General features: G+C 36.8%; 1 protein-coding gene and 1 non-coding gene across 4 annotated transcripts in view; both read left to right on the top strand.

Annotated features, from left to right (window-relative positions):
* Positions 1 to 22,811, top strand: part of LOC136032986 (exonuclease mut-7 homolog) — an 80,985-nt gene that overhangs the window by 4,838 nt on the left and 53,336 nt on the right. For all 3 annotated transcript variants that reach the window (XR_010618834.1, XM_065713509.1, XM_065713518.1), the window contains exon 2: positions 4,447 to 4,575. Coding sequence is in view for 1 of the 3 variants with exons in the window: in XM_065713509.1 (XP_065569581.1) it covers positions 4,447 to 4,575 (129 nt within the window). In the remaining 2 variants the exon portion in view is untranslated. The remainder of the gene's footprint in view (positions 1 to 4,446; positions 4,576 to 22,811) is intronic.
* Trnad-guc (transfer RNA aspartic acid (anticodon GUC)) lies at positions 21,007 to 21,078 on the top strand. The gene has a single exon. It is a non-coding gene; the product is annotated as a tRNA-Asp (tRNA).

Genomic DNA, 22,811 nt, shown 5'->3' with positions numbered 1-22,811 from the left:
ACCCCAAGGACAACTGCAGTCAAAGTGGTTGGATAACAGGGGTCAGAGGATTGAAGTGCATCAAAATCAGTGTTATGTGTTTAGGGAATGCAGCACATAGTTGCCATTTTTTTAAACGCATTGGCTAAATGAACAATCATCACGGAATTCCACCCCAAGGACAACTACAGTCGAAGTGGTTGGATAACAGGGGTCAGGGCAAGCAACATTTCTTTTCAGAGGATTGAAGTGCATCACTTCAGTCTTATTATTGTTAATCTGAAGTCCATTCAAATTGCTCTGCTCTTTGAATTTATCTTTTAGGTCACTATCAAACGGGGGGATTACATGAGACCTCTCAATAAGATTGTAATTCAACAGGGCAAACAGATCATGCACGAACTTGAATCTTTTGTTGGTGTATTCACACAAGGTATACTTAATGATGGCTAAAAACATGAGTGCATGAAGTTTAGTGCCTTGTGGAGCATCACTTGTCATTTCCACCCAGTCAGAGCCTAGGCTTCCTGGGAAAAAAAAAATGCATAGAACCACTGATATCAGTGTCTCAGGAAGACTACTATTAGCTGTAGAATGATCTCTCCCCATGCATTTCGCGATCTGTAAAGCTGTGGTGTGTGGCATATTAGATTGAACGTCTTGCAATAGTCAGCTAAAGGCAGATTAACTGTGGTACCTCCTTTGTCTAGCCATTCAGTAATTAGGTGGTAGAGCTGCACAAAGTAGGGAATAGTCCTGCTACCTGACCTCCTTTGTCTAGCCTTTCAGTAATTAGGTGGTAGAGCTGCACCAAGTAGGGAATAGTCCTGCTACCTGTAAGGCTCCCAAAATGTTAAGGATCAAGGCATGGGGCTTATTTGCAACAAAAGTTCACAATATATGAGCAACTGAGTCACTTTGGCTAGATTAGGGGCTATTGACATGGATCAGAGCACATTACAGTATTTGGGGCATTTTACCTTAGGAATAACATGCACATAAGCTTTCTTCCAGGCTTGTAGGTACTTTTGCTCCCATAGTATCATTTAACCTTGGATGTTACAGGTTTAGCTAGAAATACTGTATATCCAATGAGTAACTAGACTGGCAGTTCACTTGGATACTAAAGCACATGTTTGGATATTTCAACAATTTGTCCTTCAGGAAAACTGGGCAAGAGATTTTTAATATCTTCTTCTGTAAATGGAGATAGTGACGATATTAGTTGAGAACACCAAAGACCCATCATCTATCATCTTTTAATTTGACTAGTTTGGCACTATAAGACACCAAAAATACTGTCAGTGAGCCCTTTAAATTTTAAGCTGTTGTTGAATTAACATGACTTGACAAATAAATCAGTGTTTGGTCTGAATGATTGAATCTGACTGGTGAATGTGACACTTGTGTTTATCTTTTATGGATCTGTAAAGGAATATTCTAAGGTTGATTTGAGGTGAGCAATTAAATGATAAAATTTTCTTTGAATTCTTGCTTGAAATTTTAAAAATGGAACGTGCCAAGAAGAAATGAATTATAGTGGAAAACAAGCAAGTGCTCTTCACATTTAGTTAGGGTGCTTAGCTCACTGGCTAACTGTGTAGCTCATTGTGCCCTTAGCTCCTCCTTCATATTTTTAAAGAATATCCATCTTGGTTATCTTCATTTTAAGTTTTTTTCTAATTTCTGTTGAAAATATGAAAAAATGACACATTTTTAATGTTTAAAATTTTGAGAAGAACATTTTGATCCACCCTCTCTTTACATTCTTTTGAATTGACGCTATTATGGTCTTTTGTTCGCACTATAATTTAATAGTTTTCAGTACATCTCCATACTTAACTTGGTTCCTTAGGAAACCTTTTTTAGCTTCAACAGCTGGGATTGTTTTTATGTATATTCAAGTCGCTTCACAAATTGTGCTGTTCACAGCTAGACTGATTCTAAAATTACTTGATCTGAGTTGTTGACCAGAGTGGTAAGGTGTATCTTCAATTATAGTTTTAGTTGTAGTGCTCCTCATAATTCTTGATTACAAGTGGTGGTTAACTGGCATATATTCTCTACCTCATTTCAATAGTTGGGTTTAGAATAGAATAAAATAAAATATATTTATTCCCTGTAATAGCTGGAGCTAATATGAGCATGTCATGACACAGAAAAGTAGATACAAAGCAAGGATCAAAAACTCAAAAAAAGTTGCAATAGAAAAATTAAAATAAAACTAGCAAATGCTGCTTCAACATCAAAAAATTAAAATGAGTCATAAATAGAAGTACATCAAGTATCAGTTTTCATGGTTAAAATAGGGACCATTAATACAGAATTTATCAGAGGATTAAAAACATAAATGGTTGGTTCATTCAAAAACACTTGCAGGTAAATACCTGAAATAAACTGCCTCAAACATTAAAACTATTAAAATACAAAGTTACGAACCTGACAAAAATTCGCCTTATTTCTGAAAAAAGGGGAAAAAACACCTAAAAGTGATTGAATCTTAATGAAAATAACAAAATCAGATTAAACATACCAGAACACTAATGTAGAGGTTTCAAGCTCCAATTTTCAAAAATTTGGAATTTTGTATTTTTTTTGCCAGAAGAAAGATCACAGATGTGTGTTTATTTGTTTGTTTTCTTTTCCATGGGTGATTGTATTTATCCTATGCTTCTAGAAGATCGCGAGACTGCTCATTCGAACAGAGAATAAGCTAGTGCCCTTTTTAAGTGACCAAAAAATTGGAAAGCAACTAGGCCTCCTTCCACGCTCATTTTTTTACCAAAGTCATACAATCAAATTTTGCGAAAAATTTTTTTCAGAATAGTCGAAAGTTTAATAACTATGTCTTTGAGGATGACTTAATCCCCCACAGTCCCCGGGGGAAGGGCTGCAAGTTATGAACTTTGCCCGTTGTTTGCAAATAGTATTGGTTAATGGGAAGTGCACAGACCTTTTTCAGCAGGCATTTTTTCTGGTGAGGGGTTGGGGAGAAGGGATTACATGGGAGGATTTTTCCATAGAGGATATTTTCTTGGTGATTTGCAATATCTCTTGGTACTAGAAGATTGGTAAGTCACTAACTAGGGACAATCATTTTTTATTTGTCAGAGTCTAGTTATTGGTTCATCATTAGGGGCGGGGGGTTCTTAAGGCTGGGTAGTGACAAGTGATTTGACAAATGAGTGACAAGTGATTTGCAATAACAAGTAAAACAAGGGACAAGTGATTTGCAATATCTCTTGGTACTAGAGGGTGGGTAAGTCTAACTGGGGACAATATTTTTTTTTTATTTTTCAGGGTCTAGTGATTGGTTCATCATTAAGGGGGGCTCTTAAGGCTGGGTAGTAGACCACAATGAGTTGGGGCATTCAAATAATTTAGCCCAAATCGATATTCGAACTCGTGTCTACAACTACCAAATGAATTCAAGTTCACTTATTTCACTGCATCATCATGTGTTGTGTGGTTGTGTCCAAGTATATTTTTTACAGCTTTTTTGTATCAACTAAAGTCTATCTGATTGACTTTTTTTTTGTCAAATCTGGATGCCAAGCTGGACATGCATACTCAGAGAAGGTCTAACATAGCTGCAGTATACATACTTTAAATCCTCAGTTGGCATCCCAAATCTCAGTTTGGAAAATGAATGTAAAAGTGAGGTGCCTTTTTTTGTCAGATTGTCAAACGTATGAGTTCAATCTTAAATCTTCTTCAAAAGTAATCTAATTTATTTTAACAGCATGTTGGAAGCAAGGAATCAAGAGAAGGGTGGCTGTGAACACTTTGGGAAGGGAAAAAGTCATATAAGAGATCTTAGTTTTGCTGATGGTCAGGTTTATCTTTCTTAGTTCAGCTTTTGGATCATTAAAAACTCATCAAGTCAGATTGCTCGGTGGTCAGAGGGCTATCAAAGTGATAAGACAGTGAAATCATCAGCAAATTTAAAATGCTCACGAATTGTTGCTAAAATACAGCTAAAAACAATGCGAAACGGAAGTGAGCCTAATTTAGTCCCATGTGGAGAACCACAAAAATATATAAAATCCAGATGGCTCATTATCAGGGAGTTGGAAACATGGAAATCTTTTAAAAAGAAAACTAGCAAATATTCATACAGAAAATAGACGAGCACCCATGATCTTACCTCTTTCCGCTACTACATTATGGCCAAGACTATCAAAAAGTCTTAACTCCTATCAGAAAATAATGCATCAACATAAGCCCTATTTTTTCTACATGTTTTAAGGATGGTACCCAACAGTGCAACTAAATAATGGAAGGTAATATGTCCGAGCCTAAGTGCAAATTGTTGGGATTTAAACCTTGGTTTACTGCAGAAGTAGGTGCTTGCTGATTCTTAAGATTAAGGATAATTTGTTCTGTAAAAAAGATGGCGAAATTTTATTTTTCTTATCTGAAAATATTATGTATTTTCAGTTATTACCTAACCTTATGTGATTTTAGGCAGCAGTGTTGGCCCAGCTTCAGCTGTTTTAGATACTTTTGGTCAGTCTGATAAGCCATATGAAGTTCTATTAAATATTCTACAGGCATCATTTGCTACTAGGAAAAATGTACTACTTAGAACCTACAGTAAGTATGTTTTGTTAACTATCATTGTTTGGGAAAACAGTAGGTCTATAACATCAGAGAAGCCTGAACACCTAATTCTCCTATATAATGCTATTAGATCATTTTCCAGATCCTAAGAAAATAAGGGATTTGGATATTCTATTTTTGATTTGTCCAATCCTCCAAAATTCATATTTTAAGAATGATGTTAGGAAAGACGATTGGCTTCTATTTTGCCTCTTTGGTATTTTTAGTAATTCTTATTTATTTAAGGATGGACATAACAGAGGATTTTAGCCCTCCCCTTCGAAAAATGGCTAGATCTAAAGCTTTTTAATGGGTTCTCAGATCTCTAAAAGAACTCGATTAGAAGTAAGAACGTGTGTCATGATTGTGCCTCTTTGGGCTTGTACACATTCTGACCTGTTTTAGAAAAAAGTGTTTTGTCTCTAATTCCTGTCATATAGAATAAGTTGTTGCGTCTGAATTAAACGTCATTGAAGGTAATTTTTGATATCCTACTTATGCCCTTTCGGGAAATAAAGTAACCCTTTATGCGTGACGAATAGAAAATGGACTAAATCCTGCAATTAATACATGAACCAAAACAGTCTGTCAGATTTCACATAAAACTATTGTATGGTAAGGATTATTTTCTTCCTTTTTTTTCGTTCCAAAGTATATCTGAACTCTGTTTTGTGAGGGAGGTTCTTGTACTCTGGTCTAAATGTCAACCTCTATTGGGACCCCTAAATTTAGGTCACGACGGTATCTGCCCTAACAGTTTGTCAAATCTGTATCATATGTGGGAGAAAATAAGATTTAGTGTGTTCTTGCCAGACCTGATAATTTTTCAATGGCGAACTGGACAAGGGGGTAAAAATACATTTAGAATAAACATCTATTGCAACACTTGTCAAACTTCAGTAAAACTTTGTCGAATCTGATTACCAATTCAGATTTTACAGCTTTTTGTGAATCCCGATCTTTATCAAACCCACTTATGAGAGAAGAAAAGGATCGATTAATACGCTAAGGTTCTTTTGGAATTGACTGCTAAGGCTCCGCTTGAATTGGTTGCTCGGAACCCATCAATGAAAAAAGTTGCTAGGTTGTATTAGGGCCCGTCCGGAGGAAAAGGCTGCTAGGGGTGCCAATGGAATTGGATACTAGGGTCATCGTTGGAATTGGTTGCTAGGAGCCCCGTCGGAATTGACTGCTAAAGCCCCCCCCCGTTGGGATTGGTTACTAGGTTAGGTTAGATTAGGACCCGGCGTCTTAGAGATCCCCCACTAGCAGGCCCTGAAGGTTTTTTCCTGCCCCTGATGGATTTTAAACATAACAACCAAAGAACACATGATTTGGTGGGGACCCAAAGGTTTTCTTTCCTGGCCCTTGCGTTTTTTCTAAGTCATTAACATAACAGACACCTGCATCTATTAGAAAACAAACCTTATTTCGTAACAAGCTCCTGTGTCTTGAAGAAAATTAATTAAACTTCTGTCTTGATGAACTTAAAAAAGTGTCGGGACTAGGATTCGAAGGAAGTACTGGCCGCTCAAAGTAATTAGGCCGTCAGAACTGCAGATTTCGTTTTTGATATGATCCTCGCTCTCGCTTGTATTCTAACCGGGGATTTGATGTCAATCATTTTTCATTTGTGGGTTCTTGTGATGTTTTTATTATCACGTGCTTCCACTATCAGATCTCATTGTGCTTCGTTCTCGCTCATCATTACCTTATTTTTTTCATGCCTTTTGCCTTAGCTGTTTGGAATCATTCATGGTCTTCTATAATTTCGCAAGAACTCATAGATAACAAAAAGTCTCTTTTCAGATTTCCCCCAGTAATTGCATTTTTGCTTCAATTACGTTGTTAAATAATTCAGTAGCAACAAAGAATGTTCAAGTACACATATCCTCTTAAATGTCTATTTCAATGTCAATAACCTGTGAAATGTCAATTGAATTAGTAAACTTTGGCATGAACTGAATTGCTTCTTCCTTTTTATCTTTCATTGACGCTAAAATTATGCGTTTCGTCATTCCATTGTAGTTTGGTTTTTCTTTTAACCGGCGATTTCTTTGCATAACATTTTCGTTTGCGATAATATCGACTCTCGTTTTGCTTTATTATTTTCATTTTTGGTTTATCTTCTAACAACAGATTTGGATGTGCAACATTTTTCTTTGCTGTTGCTTGTTCCATAACTTTTAGTTTAGTTGTTCAAAGTCATTCGTCATCTATATATGTATAACAATGAGTTCTATGTTTGTTGTTTGTACGCGTATGAAGTCATTATCAGTATATAAGGCTTTGCATATGACGTCATTATAAGTATATAAGGGGGCGATTCAAAGAGAAATTTTAGTATAAATCCTACAATGGCAGAAGAAACGGCCGACGAAGAGGCTCAAAGGGTTAATGCCAAAAGGCTTGCGGCTAAAAGAAAGTAAGAAAAGAAAGGGTGGTGAGGAATCACAAGAACAACGTGAAAAGAGGCTTGCGTCTCAAAGAGAAATTACCAAAAAAATCATGCCGAGGAATCACATGAACAACGTGGAAATAGGCTCACGGGTCAAAGAGAAAATACCAAAAGAAAGCGTGCCGAGGAATCAAGAACAACGTGAAAACCGGCTTGAGGCTCAAAGAGAAATTATAAAAAAATCATGCCGAGGAATCACAATAACAACGTGAAAACAGGCTTGCGTCTCAAAGAGAAATTACCAAAAAAATCATGCCGAGGAATCACAGGAGCAACGTGAAAATAGGCTCACGGGTCAGAGAGAAAGTACCAAAAGAAAGCGTGCTGAGGAATCAAGAACAACGTGAAAACCGGCTTGAGGCTCAAAGAGCAATTAAAAAAAATTATGCCGAGGAATCACAAGAACAACGTAAAAACAGGCTTGCCGCTCAAAGAGATAATGCCAAAAGAAAACGTGCCGAGGAATCACAAAAGCAAACGTCAAAATTATAGCCTGGCATTCAGGTACAGCCTGGCTGATGATTATAGCTTGAGTAGAAATTTAATGATGAAACAATGGGAATAGGTTGCGCCTCAGGAAAAGTTAAACTTCCTCAACTGGCTGCACGACCAGAGCCATTGAAGACTTTATGATATTACAAACCGGGATACCGGGACACAAGGAATATAAAGGACGACCGGGACACTCAAAGAAAAATTACAAACCGGGATAGAAATGACGACCGGGACACAGTGAATATATGTGACGACCGGGACACTCAAAGAGAAATTACAGACCGAGCCACCGGAACACAAATGACGACCGGGACACAGGGAATATAAATGACGACCGGGACACAAGGACACTTTTACGCAGTTAATTTGTATTGTATCTATCTATCTATCTATCTATATAAAAACGAGTTGTGTGTATGCATGTTTGTTTGTTTGTAAAAAGAGCGTTTGCATATGACGTCATTATTAGTACATACGGCTTTGTATATGCACAGACAATGGGAAAGCCAAGAATGTTGTATATTCGCAATTTTAACGTAGTTTGAAACACATATATAAATCTATCTATATTCACAGGTGGGACACAGGGACACAACTACAATGGTGCGTAACTAATATGGCGCGTAACGACTAATTCTTCATGCGTCATAGATACAAAAATAATTCCGCCCCTAGAAGAGTATGACATAATTTGCTCTTTAAATTGCAAAATATGAAGATAGGTCAATGTGACATCTTTTCATTGGAAAATGTTTTTCCAAAGTTAAGGTTCTGAGCGAATTTTTTACAACGGATATGTGCTGATTTTTAACTGCATAAAACTTGTGAAAATACAACATTCTTCGCTGTTCCATTGTCTGTGCGTATAAATAGATTGTCCGGTTTACCGACTCTTGAGCATGCAACATATTTGTCCATGGGAAAAATAATCCGTATTAAGATCTGTACCGCATTTTTCTAATGATGGCGCTTGAGCTCTGTTGATGGTGATTGCAAATGCAAATTGGGAATTGCAATCTTTGAAATTGAAAAGCCAGATCTGTTGGAATCATGAGAATGCGAGGAATAAGAGCAGCCTCACCCTCGGAAGGGCTTGTCAATATTGTTGCCTCTATTACGTTTTCCATTGTTTTTTTTTTACGGCAAGTCGCGTGCCGTTGCAAAAGTTTGGTGGGTTAATATTTCGCAATAGTATTATTGGTATGCCTATTTTTAGTTGTAGCACGTGTGGTGGGAACCCTCGGAGATCCAGGGAATCTAAAAATTCTGATGGATAGTTATTCGCTTCATTTGATTCCAGAACTGTGTCGACTGACTTGTAAATGACTGCCAGATCTACAATCTTGGTCAGAAAAATATTTTTGATTTTGTGGACGTCTTTGTTCTTGGATGCCAGAATCGCTCGTTCACCTAGCCATTTATGATCTTTATAATTCGTTAGAATATTCAGAACAGGTTATATTTCAGTTCGGCTGGACTGAAACCTTTTTTTTTTTTTTAGTTTGTTGAATGACTGCCATTGAGCTTAGTTTTTTCTTTTTTCCTTTTTTAGTTTTTTTTTAGTTTTTCTTTTTTTGGTTTTTATGGCACTTGGTATTAACCAATTCGGAAAAAAATAGAAAAAATTAGGTATTTTTAACTTATGAACGGTTGATCAGATCTTAATGAAATTTAATATTTGGAAGGATATCGTGTCTTAGGGCTGTGTTTTTAAATCCCGACCGGATCTGGTGACACTGGAGGGGGGGCTGTTGGGAGGGGGAAACCTAAAATCTTGGAAAACACTTAGAGTGGAGGGATCAGGATGAAACTTGGTGAGAAAAATAAGCACAAGTCCTAGATACATGATTGACATAACCGGAACGGATCCGCTCTCTTTGGGGTAGTATGGGGGGAGGGTTAATTTTGAAAGAATAGAAAAATGAGGTATTTTTAACTTACGAAGAAGTTTTCGGATCTTTATGAAATTTGGTAGGTGTATCAGGGACCGGACCAAATTAAATTAGAAATAGTTGTTTTCACGATTTGAACCTCTGGGGGAGGAGGGGGCCTGTTATTTCGGAAAAATAGAAAAAATGAAGTATTTTTAACTTACGAACGGTTGATCAGATCTTAATGAAATTTGATCTTTGGAAGGATATCGTGTCTCAGAGCTGTTAATTCTGAAAAATTAGAAAAAAATAGGTATTTTTAACTTAGGAACGGATGAGACTTAGGGTGAGACTAACTTAGGAATTTTAATTTGGATCTCAATGAAAATTGATATTTAGAAGGATATCGTGTCTCAAAGCTCTTATTTTAATTCCCGACCGGATCTGGTGGCATTGGGGGGAGTTTGGGGGGACCTAAAATCATGGAAAACGCTTAGATTGGAGGGATCGGGATGAAAGTTGATGGAAAAATAAGCAGAAATCTTAGATATGTGATTTAAATAATTGGAACGGATCTGCGCTATCGGGGGGGGGGGGGGTAATTCTGAAAAATTAGAAAAAATAACGTGTTCATAACTTACGTAGGAGAGATCGGATCTTCATGAAACTTAATATGTAGAAGGACCTCGTAGCTCAGATCTCTTATTTTAAATCTCTACTGGATCCAGCGTTATTGGGGGGGGGGCAGTTGGGGGGAGACCGGAAATCTTAGAGAACACTTAAAAGCGGAGAGATCAGGATGAAACTGGATGTAAAGAATACAAACCTGTCTAAGATACATGACTGACATAACCGGACCGGATCTGCTCTCTTTGGTGGAGTTGAAGGGGGGGGGGGTAATTTGGAAAAATGAGGTATTTGTAACTTACGAAAGGGTGACCAGATCTTATGAAATTTGATATTTAGAAGGATCTTGTGTTTTAAAGCTCTAATTGTAAATTCCGACCAGATCATGTGACATTGAGGGAGTTGGAGGGGGAAACCAGAATTCCTGGAAAACGTGAAAATTGGGGTGTTTTTATCTTACGAATAGGTGATCGAATCTTAATTAAATTTGATATTTAGAAGGAATTCATGTCTCAGAGCTCTTATTTCCAATCCCGACCATATCTTTTTACATTGGAGGGGGAAATATTGGAAAACACTTCGAGGGGAGGAATCGAAATTAAGCTTGGTGGATATAATAAGCAAATGTCCTTGATACGTGATTGACTTAACCGTACTGGATTCGCTCTCTTTGGGGGAGTTGGGGGAGGCGTTCAGTGATTTGGCGAGTTTGGGGCTTCTGGACGTGCTAGGACGATGAAAATTGGTAGGCGTGTCAGGGACCTGCCCAAATTGACTTGATAAAGTCGTTTTCCCAGATTACACCATCTGGGGGGCTAAAGGGAGAGGACAGATTATAAGAAATGAGGTATTTATAACTTACGAGTGTACGAGTGTTATGTATCCCTGTCGGCATTAAGCCTCTAATTTTCTTTTTAAATCAATCGATTGATTCTTAGAATTTTGTTAGAGCTCAAACCATATGAGCTCTTGGCTCTTCTTGCCTCGTCACAAGTGCCATATGAGCTCTTGGCTTCCTTTTTTAGTTTTTTCTTTTTTTCTTTTCTTAGTTTTGTCTTTTTTAGTTTTTTTTCTGTTTTAGTTTTTCCTTTTTTGTATTTTATTTCTCATTTTTAGTTTTTTCTTTTTTTAGTTTTTTCTTTTTTTTAGTTTCTTCTTTTTCAATGTTTTTCTATTTTATATTTTTTCTTGTTTTTTTAGTTTTCTCTTTTTTACTTTTTTAGTTTTTTCCTTCTTAGTTTTCTTTTAGTTTTTAGTTTTCTTTTAGTTTTCAATTTTTTAGTTTTTTTTTAGTTTTTCTATTTAGTTTTTTTATTCTATTTAGTTTTTTTTCTTTTTTCAGTTTTTTCTTTTTTCCTTTTTCTTTATTTTTAGTTTTATCTTTTTTAGTTTTTTCTTTTTTAGTTGTTTTTTACTATTTTTCTTTTTTAGTTTTTTTCATTTTTTTAGTTTCTTCTTTCTTGATTTCTTTTTTAGTTTATGTCTTATTTTTAGTTCTTTGTTTTTAATTTGTATTCTTTTTTTGTTTTTTCTTCTTTTTTTATTTTTCATTTTTTTAGTTTTTTTTTTCTTTTTAGTTTTTTACCTTTTTTAGTTTTTCTTTTTTCAGTTTTCTTCTTTATTTTTTAGTTTTTTTTTTCATTTTTTTTTAGTTTTTTCTTTTTTAGTTTTTTCCCTTAACTTTTTTCTTTGTTTTTCTTTTTTTTTGTTTTTCTTTTTTTGTTTCTTTTTTCGTTTTTAGTTTTTCCTTTTTTATTTTTTTTATTTTTTTCTCTTCTAGTTTTTTAGCTTTTTTATTTTTTTGTTTTTATCTTTTTATCTTGTTAGTTTTTTTTACCTTTTTTAGTTTTTTGTTCTTTTTTATCTTTTTAGTTTTCTTTTTCTTCTTTATTTTTCAGTTTTTTTCCTTTTTTTGGCCCAATCCATATAAACTCAAGTAGTAAGTTAGCTAGTAAGTTATCATAACACAATTTGTGATAAGGGAAGAGTAATAGAGGGATTGGTGGAAAATCTTGAGAATGTCCTAAACCGAGATACAGTTCCAGGAAAAGATATAGAGGGAAATGAAAAGTTTGTGATACCTTGGATGTGAAGGAAGTTTTGTTTTGTGAGGAAGAATTTGCGACAGTTTTAAAAGGGTTAAAAATAATAAGGCTCTAGATGATGATAGTGTTTTAAGTGAGTTTCTTAAATACGGTGGCTCTGAAGTTAGAAATAAGTTACCAAAGATTATAAACATGATTTTTGAAAAAGGGGAAGTATCTAACGATTTTAGGAAAACGTTAATTAAACCACTTTATAAGAAACATCATAAGAGTGAGTGTTGTAACTATCGATGGATTAGTCTGGTATCTTTAGGTAGCCAATTAATTAGTAATATGATACTTTTTAGACGGAGAGATGCTCTAGACAAAGTTTTAAGATGAGAATAGTGTGGTTTTGGTAAAGGTAGAGGATATGTCGACCAAATTTTCACTCTTAGGTTAATAATTGAGAGGTACTTTAGTTGTCAAACACCTTTGGTCCTCAGTTTTAGACTATGAGCAATCGTTCAATTCTGTTGATAGAATAGCTTTAGCAAGGTCTTATCCTTATATGGTATACCAGACAGTTGAATAAAAAGGGATTAGTGCCTAGTACAAGAATAAAATTGCTGTGGTGAATGTAAGATATGAGGTTAGTAGCTGGTTTTGTGTCAAATAAGGAGTTTAGTGAGATTGTGTTTTATCCCCTTTTATATGGATCAATCTGATGGACTCTATCTTATGGAGCACAGGAGAAACAATGAGAGACCATCGAATCAAATGGGAAGGAAAAACTCTCCTGGACATAGTTTATGCTGATGAACTAAAGCATCCTAGATAAAAGTGAGCAAAATGAATGAACTTCTAGAGGTTTTGCGAGTTCAGGGTGCTAGAATAGGTTTGAAAATTAATGTTAAGAAAACTAAGTCACTAAGTGAATATGAAAAGGTGGCATTCGGTACTGAAAAGATTGATCAGCTGTCAGCTTCATGCTGACATGTCAACTGTCAACTTATAATATTTGGTAGTATTATAAGTAAAGACGGTGGGAGCAGTGAAGATGTTAAAAGTAGAATAGCCAAGGACCAGGTTTTTTTTTGCGGTGAAAAAAGTTTGTAAAAATAGGAAGATAATTCTGCAAACCAAGATTAGAATATTGGAAGGTACAGTGATGATAGTGGCCAAATATGGCTCTGAAGCATGGGTGCTCCGAAATGTCGATGAAAATTTATTAGATATTTTCCAGAGAAATTGCCTGCTGATTGGTCTGGGTACCCGACTTACTGACCGTATGTCAAACTATAGGCGGTTCGAAAATGTCGTTTAATCTCGCTTTCTAGAGCTATTAAATAAAAAAAAACAAGTTTTTTCAACTGAAAGTAAGGAGCGACATTAAAACTTAAAACGAAGAGAAATTACTTCGTATATGAAAGGGGCTGCTTCCTCATCAACGCCCCGCTCTTTACGCTAAAGTTCGACTCTTTCTCTCAACTCTTCTTTTTAAAACAGTAAAAAACTTTAGCGTAAAGAGCGGGGCGTTGATGAGGAAGTAGCCCCTTTCATATACGAAGTAATTTCTGTTCGTTTTAAATTTTAATGTCGCTCCTTACTTTTAGTTGAAAAAACTTGTTTTTTTTTATCTAATTTCTGAACGTTTTTGAATCAATGCATGTTTTAATTTTGGCTCTCCGCAGAGAAATAATTAAAACGAAATTTGCATTTTTTTTTTTTGGCTAAATGGCTTGCTCATAATTTTGATCGAATGATTTTGAGGAAAAAAAGAGCGGGGGAGGAAGCCTAGTTGCCCTCCAATTTTTTGGTTAATAAAAAAGGCAACTAGAACTTTTAATTTTTTACGAATCTTTTTATTATTAAAAGATATACGTAACTTATAAACTAGCTTACGTGAAGAATTTTTTATTCTCATGTTTTTATTACACATATGAGAGGGTTCGCCCCCTCGTCAGTACCTCTCTCTTTACACTAAATCTTAAATTTTGGCCCAATTCATTAAGAATGACCCCTGAATCACAAAAGCCGTAGAATAAATAGTTGACATTACTAAAAATACTTTAGCGCAAAGAGCTAGGTATTAGGAGGAGGTGAGCCCCTCATATGGGTAATAATTTCTGTTCGTTTTAAGTTTTAATGCTGCTCCTTACTTCCAGCTGAAAAAAACTTATTCCTATTTATTTTTTCATTGTTTTTTTCAAAATAATGCTAGTAAATCCTGCGCTCCCTTCATGGAAATTTTCTTCCCCTATGACAAATTCCTCGATGGAAAGTTCCCCTAGTATATCCCCCTCTTTTCAATCCCTCCCCCAACCAAAAAAATCCTCCTGAAAACACCTGTACACTTCCCAATAACCATTACTATATGTAACTACTACTAATACTACTAATAACTCACTGCAGCATAAAGCCGCCCGAGGCCAACACAGCTACGCACGCTCCTCCTCCAACCTAATCTATTTAAAGCCTCCCTCTTTACACCCTCCCAGGAAGTTCCCATTTCCTTTAAATCCTTATTTATGACATCCTCCCAACCCAGACAAGGACGACCTGCTTTCCGTGTAGCCCCAGACGGTTGGCCAAAAAGGACAATCTTCGGTAATCTGTCATCCTTCATCCGTAGAACGTGGCCTAGCCATCTCAACCTTTCTTTCATTATAGCCCCAGAAAGCGGGATTGAACCACACTTTTCGTACAACCTACTGTTTGAAATACGGTCAGTCAGCCGGGTACCCAGAACAATCCGTAGGCAATTTCTCTGGAAAACATCTAGTAAATTTTCATCTGCTTTTCGGAGTGTCCATGCTTCAGAGCCATATTTGACCACTGTCATCACTGTAGCTTCCAATATTCTAATCTTGGTTTGTAGGCTTATCTTTCTATTCTTCCAAACTTTTTTTAACTGTGAAAAAACACCCTGAGCTTTAGCTATTCTACTTTTAACATCTTCACTGCTCCCACCATCTTTACTAATAATACTACCAAGGTAACTGAAGCTCCCAACCTGATCAATCTTTTCGTTACCTAAGGTCACCTGTTCATCTTCACTTATTCCTAACCTTAGTGACTTAGTCTTCTTAACATTAATTTTCAAGCCTATTTTAGCACCCTGAACTCGTAAAACCTCTAAAAATTCATTCATTTTGCTCACACTTTCATCTAATATGCTTAAATCATCAGCATAATCTAAGTCCAGGAGCGTCCTTCCTCCCCATTTGATTCCATGGTCTCCAATTGCCTTTCCTGTGCTCCTTAAGACGAAGTCCATCAAAATGATCCATATAAAGGGGGATAGAACACAACCCTGCTTAACTCCTGATTTAATACAAAACCAGTTGCTAACCTCATTTCCTACCTTAACCACAGCAGTATTATTCTCGTACATAGCGCAAATCACTTTAATGTATTTTTCTGGTATACCATATAACGATAAGACCTTTGTTAACGCTGTTCTATCAACAGAATCGAAAGCTTGCTCATAATCGATAAAACTAAGGACCAAAGGTGTTTGACAACGAAGGGACTTCTCAATTATTAACCTAAGAGTGAAAACATGGTCGACACATCCTCTACCTTTTCTAAAACCGCATTGTTCTTCCCTTAAAACTTTGTCTACAGCATGTCTCAGTCTAAAAAGTATCATATTACTCAGTAATTTGCTACCTACAGAGACCAGACTAATGCCTCGATAATTCCGACATTCACTCTTGTCACCTTTCTTATACAGTGGTTTAATTAAGGTTTTCCTAAAATCATTGGGTACTTCCCCTTTTTCAAAAATCATGTTCATAATCTTCAGTAGCTTATTCCTAACCTCAGAGCCACCATATTTAAGGAACTCATTAATCATACTATCAGCACCTGGGGCCTTATTATTTTTTAATCCTTCTAGTACTGTCGCTAATTCTTCCTCACTAAACAAATCTTCCTTCACATCCAAGGTATCACAAACTTTTTCATTTTCATCTATATCTTTTCCTGCAACTGTATCTCGGTTTAGCACATTCTCAAAATGTTCCACCCATCTTTCTTTAACTTTTTCCTTATCACTAATTGTGACCCCATTTCTATCTTTAACTGGGACTAGTCCGGATCGGCTACTCCCTTTCAATTTATTAACATGCCAGTATAATATTTTACTATTATGCCGTCTAGCCGCATCTTCCAGATCCTCAGCAATTTTATCCATCGCCTCCATTTCACATCTCCTTAGTTCATATTTTAATGCTTTCTCCACTTTCTTTACATTCCTTTTGTTTTCATACGACCTATCGCTCAGATAATTCTTATACAAACCCCTTCTACTCTCTATTAAACCTAAAGCTTTTTCACTAATATTCCTAGTTGCTGTCTTAGCACTCTTCCCTAGGACACCATCAGCAACTTCACAAATTGTTTTTCTGAAATTATTCCATCCATCTTCCACATTGTCAAATTTTAAACCCTCAAGTTTAGTACTCAACTGTTCCTGGAATTTTTTTCTCAAATTTTCATCCTGAAGTCTACCAACATCATAACTTCCCGGGAGGGAGTTACTCTTCCGAAATTTCAGCTTTAAATTAACCTTAGACACTACTAGATGGTGATCTTTACTTTTAACATCAATAACGGCACTCCTATACACCCTAGTATCTTGTATTGATCCTGCTAGTCTTCTGTTTACAATAACATAATCAATAAGGTTTGATGTCTTACCATCACGTGAATACCATGTCAACTTATGGGCCATTTTGTGACCAAACACCGTATTGGTTATAACTAGGTTGTTATACCTACAAAATTGTAAAAGCCTATAGCCATTACTGTTTTCTTTTCCTACACCAAAATTACCTAGGCTAGGATACCATCTATCCCTATTTCTACCAACCTGGGCATTAAAATCTCCTAGCAAAAACACCATATTTCTACCTGGTACCCTGTCTATTTGCTCCTGTAACTGTAAGTAAAATTCATCTGAGTCACTAGTATCTCCATCAGTTGGTTCAATGGGGGCATATACTACTATAACTGATACCCTAAACTTTTTAGTCATAAAATGAGCAATTAGTATTCTATTATTAATACCTTCCCAGCCTAAACAAGACTTAGCAGCTTCCTTATTCATCATGAGCCCTACTCCCTGTCTATGTACCCCATCCTTCCTTCCTGAGTAAACAAATTCTATGTCACCTAATTTCATGCTTCCTACCCCTGGGATATGAGTTTCTGAAACTCCTAATAAATCCAGTTCAAACCGTCTGAATTCGTCAGTCAAAATGTCGATGCGATAGTCATTTTTTAACGTCGTAACATTCCAAGTTCCAATTTTCATGTTCTTTAAATCTTTGAAATTATTTTGGCCTCAAGAAAAGCAGTGATCCCGGATACCAGTGCAGGATGGGGACCAACATATCTTCTCAAGTCTACACCGAAGCGCTTAAGCCGGCTTAGAACCGGACAGCAAGAAGTCCCTGGGACCTCCAGTAAGTTGGAGGCTTTGTGCAATCCTGGGCCCATCTTGGTCACAACATGGTTTTCAGCACTTGGCGATGCTCTTCTATCAACAAGAGTCGAAATCCTGCACAGACAGTCCCAAGCCTATTACCTCCGACTCATTATATATTCATGCCTACAAATATTATGCTACTACGGGGAGGCAGCCCATAGTAGATAAATTAGCTAGGAAGAGGTTTTTCAGCCCGAAAACGCCCATCAAAACAAACCAAGCCCAGAAAATTATCCAATAATCAGAATCCCGTACGAGTGCTGTGTTGTTTACTAGGCTATAATTTCCTCGAGGGGCGCCACTCCTCAAGTGGGAAAAATTGACCGCAAGTTTCCCAGTCTTGCAGGTACCCCGAAAGGGTCGAGGCAGCCCTTTACAGAGGCCGTTGTCCATAAATCTGGATCTTACGCCCTGCCGCAGTTGTCCTCCTATAGAGGATCCTTCCACGATGGTGTTCTGCTTCACCATGCAATTTAACCCATTACTGGGAGAAGGTTTGTAACTCATCTGACGCGTGAACACGGCAGTTGGCCCTGCTGAGTGTACATTTGAGGGGCCTTCTTCCTCCTCCACCTGAAATTATGACCCCCAGGGGAGGGTTTCCCAGTTTCTATTATGGGCCCCACTGGGACAAGGTCCTACTTGGCCTAAGCCTCCTATGGAGCTACTCTACCTATCTATAGGGCTTACATATATACATATATATATACATATATACACATACATATACATACACATACATACACACATACATATACACATAAACACATATAAACATACATACACATATACTCACTAACGTGCAAATATATACCCTGAATTGGTATAGGCTAGGTCTGTATATGGTGAATATTAATTTCCTTTCTGATGCAAATGCACAATAACTTTGGATTCAGGATGCAATTCTGACTGTAGAGATAAGTATTTTTCTTACTTGAAGTGTATGTGCAGAATTAGAAATTCTGCTGGTACTACAAAAGTAGACCTAAGTAGCCAATTTAGCCTGTCTGAAACATTTCACAAGCCAACACCTTATAAAAAACACCTTTGATAATTTAAATGAATAAGAAAACTTATTAGAAATTCTGCTGATACTGCAAAAGTAGACCTAAGTAGCCAATTTAGCCTGTTTGAAACATCTCACAAGCCAACACCCTATAGAAAACACCTTTGAGGATTTAAATGAAGAAGAAAACTTATTAGAGACTCTGCTAATACTGCAAAAGTAGACCTAAGTATCCAATTTAAGCTAATTGAGCTCTTGGACTCATTAAGTGCTCTTTTGTAACCAGGAAGTCATGTGTGGATACAAAACTTTATCAATCCCTTGTCTGTCCCCACCTTGAGTTTGGCTTGACTTTGGCCTTTCCCAAAACAAAATGGACACAAGAGCCCTTGAAGTGTCCAAAGGAGAGCAACCAAACTGGTCTGTGGCTTAAATAATGTCCCTTACCAGGATTGCCTGAGTTCTCTGAGACTTCCAAACCCTCATGTATCAAAGATATAGAGGAGATGTGATCAAGGCCGGCAAAATTTTCAAATCTGTCACCTGAACCAGATCTTCACCACCTGGCTAACAATTCAAGAGGTCACAGTCTAAGGCTTCACCTGCCTGGATGTCAGAGAAGGGAATGATGTGGCTTCTTTTCCATTTGGGTGGTCCCCCTCTGGAATAGCCTATCTGAGTCTACCATCCAAGCTGAGACTCCCCACTCCTTCAAGGCTGGAGTCAACAGGGACTGGGAAAGGGTTGAGTGGAGACTGGACTGGGGAGCTAAGCCAATATAATTACATCACTCACCACCAGCAAGAAGTACAGAAGGATCTACCACCTTATCATGCTGGCAAATGCAATTTAAGGTAAGGTAAGGTATAATGAGGTGGCAAAAAAGATTATTTCTAAATTTAGAAAAACCCAGTGTTATGGCTTAAAGTTCTGCTCAATCAACAGGAATTGTCTTTTCAGAACTAAGGCCAGAGTAAAAGAAACTGATAACCAAAAATTAAGGTACCCACAAATTTCAAGACCCTCTAAAGGGAAAAGAAGTAGAGGTATGTACTTTGAAATATCTTCCTGGGACATAATTTAGCCTGTAAATACATCTCTGAAAGTTTTATTGTCCTAACCCAACCTCTTTCAAAGATGGCCAAAAGTAGCTAAAGTAAAATTTTACCTTTACTTTACCTTAAAAATCTAGTTTAAACAGCAATCTCAACAAATAGCCTATAGACTAGGCTATATAAGGCAATGGCTGAATCATTCTAAATTTATTTTTTAACTAAGAATTATAGGGTGGTTTAGAAACTAGGCCTGTTTTATATGGTGATATTTGACTAAATCAATAATGTGATAGCTGCTTTCCTAAGAACCAACCTTTTTCGGTCACTTGAAAAGTGCAATAGAACTTTTAATTTCCGTTAGAATGAGCCCTCTCGCGACGTTCTAGGACCACAGGGTCGATATGATCACCCCTGGAAAAAAAAAAAAAAAAAAAAAATAAACACGCATCCGTGATCTGTCTTGTGGCAAAAAATACGAAATTCCACATTTTTGTAGATAGGAGCTTCAAACTTCTACAATAGGGTTCTCTTATGCGCTGAATCTGATGACATGATTTCCGTTAAGATTCTATGACTTTAAGACAGGTGGACGAAATAGCAATAAGGTGTATATACGAGAATGACATGGGCAGACCATGTTTGCCTCCTTTAAGGGGTTTTTTCCCCTATTTTCTAATATTATACATTTTTTCTCAAGCTCGTAACTTGATGGGTAATAACTTGATGGGTAAGATTAAACTCGATGAAGCTTATATATTTAAAACCAGCATTAAAATGCAATTCTTTTCATGTAACTATAGGTATCAAAATTCCGTTTTTTAGAGTTTTGGTTACTATTGAGCCGGGTTGCTCCTTACCACGAACTGTTTGATTAGAGAAGCGTATCCATTTTTTAGCTTTCCCCCTGTCCAACGAGACTAAAAATGCATAAAGTGGGCTTGCTCACAGGTAACATTACCTATAGAGCGAAGCGTATTAGTCCATTAGCCCCGAGGGCAGCGGGGCGAGGTCTGTATTCTATATTTATTCAACAAAGAGTGATAAAACTAAAAAAAAAAAAAAAAAAAAAAAAAAAAAAAAAAAAAAAAAAAAAAAAAAAAAAAAAAAAAAAAAAAACAGACGAAAAAAAACCTCAAACGAGGTTTTTATTCTTAGTTTGCCCCATGGAGGAGGACGGTCAACCAGAAATGGATGCGCTCCTAGAATTAGCATTTCTAAGTACTATAGCATGGGAACTATGCTCCTTTGCAAAATAGTTTCTAGTTTAGACAACTTGTGACGAAACTGAACATTTACCCACGTTTTTTATTCAATTCTATTTTCATACACATTTTATCTTTTGACACTTTCATCTCCCAAATCAAATATAAGTACGTTAAATATCCATTTTAGTCCTCGGTAGTATAGTGGTGAGTATCCTTGCCTGTCACGTGAGAGACCGGGGTTCGATTCCCCGCCGGGGAGACTTTTTTGAATTTTCTGATTAATTCTTCGCAGTACCAATCTTTTACAATATAACGTCAATAAATACATAAGAAAATTTTCATTTTAATACATGACGTCATATTAAATATGACGTCTTTTATCTATATAAAAATAAGTTGTTTGTCTGTTGACTGATCTGTTGTCTGTTGATCTGAATACGGATTGTTTTTCCCATGGACAATTATAAGTTGCATGTTCAAGAGTCGGTAAACCTAACAATCTATTTTTATGCACAGACAATGGGACATCGAAGAATGCTGTATATTCGCAAGTTTTACGTAGTTAAAAATAGTACCATTATATTGTGAGAGAAATTATCCTATAATGTCACCAAAAAGGGAACACCAGGAGGAAACACCAGAGCAACGCAAAACCAGGCTTTCGGCTCAAAGAGAAAGGGCCAGATTAGGAATGTCCAATTTACATCAACGAAGGCGTGTCGACGAACCACCAGAGCAACGCGAAACCAGGCTTGCAGCAGACAGAGATAGTAAAAAAAGAAGGCGTGTCGAGGAATCAACAGAGCAACGCGAAACCAGGCTTTCGGCTTTACGTCAACGAAGGCGTGTCGAGGAACTACCTGAGCTACGCAAAACCGGGAAGAAGGCGTGTCGATGTATTACAAAAGCAACGCGTGTATAATCGCCTGGCATTCAAGTACTGCCCTTCCGATGATTATAGCTTGAGTCGAGATGTTCAAATCGGGACTATGTCTGAAATTTGTCCCTATTGCAAGGCATTGGAATTTAATGGCGAAACAATGGGAATCTGTTGCGCCTCAGGAAAAGTTAAGCTTCCTCAACTGGCTGCACCACCAGAGCCATTGAAATTTTTGCTTACTGGGTATACGTCTGAATCGAACCATTTTTTGTTTTGTTTTATCAAACATCAGGTAATTCTCAGGTGAGTATCACAAACTTTTGCAACTGTACTTCAACAGTGATAGCAATGCTGAATTGAATGCACGCTGCGGAATTTCTCCCGGCGTTGAAAGGACTAATCCTTTTCCAGTTCCACAATAATAATAATTTAGTGCGTCTGTTCAAAACAGAATTCGACTTGATGCCTACTGATGCGCATAAAATTGTTATTTCCCCTGACAAAGCGCCTACTGCTGAACATGTTTGTAGATACAATGCTGAGACGATGAGATCAACGAAGTGGCAATCGTTATGGTCGGTGATCAGTTCTTACCTCGAGATATTATTCTTTATAGGCGAAACAATCAGTTGACAAGAATTGCTGAAACTCATGGATGCTACCATGCCCTACAATATCCTATCATTTTTTGGGATGGAACCGACGGCTATCACTTTAATATTAAATTGATAAAACCAGTCACTAACAAAGAAATGGATAAGAAATGTAGCGCAATGAACTACTATGGCTACAGAATAATGATTCGTCAAGATGAAGAGAATTATATTAAGTGAACGAGCGATTCTGGCAGCCAAAATCAAAGACGTCCACGAAATCAAAAATATTATTCTGACCAAGATTCGAGACCATGCAGTCATTTATAAGTCAGTCGACACAGTTCTGGAATCAAACGAAGCGGTTAACTATCCATCAGAATTTTTATATTCCGTGGATCTTCCCGGGGTATCCACCACACGTGCTACAACTAAAAATAGAGTTACCAATAATACTGTTGTGAAATATTAACCCACCAAAGCTTTGCAATGCCACGCGACTTGCCGTAAAAAAAAAAC

Source organism: Artemia franciscana, chromosome 1, assembly GCF_032884065.1.
Source record: "Artemia franciscana chromosome 1, ASM3288406v1, whole genome shotgun sequence".
In the NCBI taxonomy this organism is placed as follows: Eukaryota; Metazoa; Arthropoda; class Branchiopoda; order Anostraca; family Artemiidae; genus Artemia; species Artemia franciscana.
The sequence above is the reverse complement of the archived record's forward strand: the minus strand, read 5'-3'. Positions and strand labels throughout refer to the sequence as shown.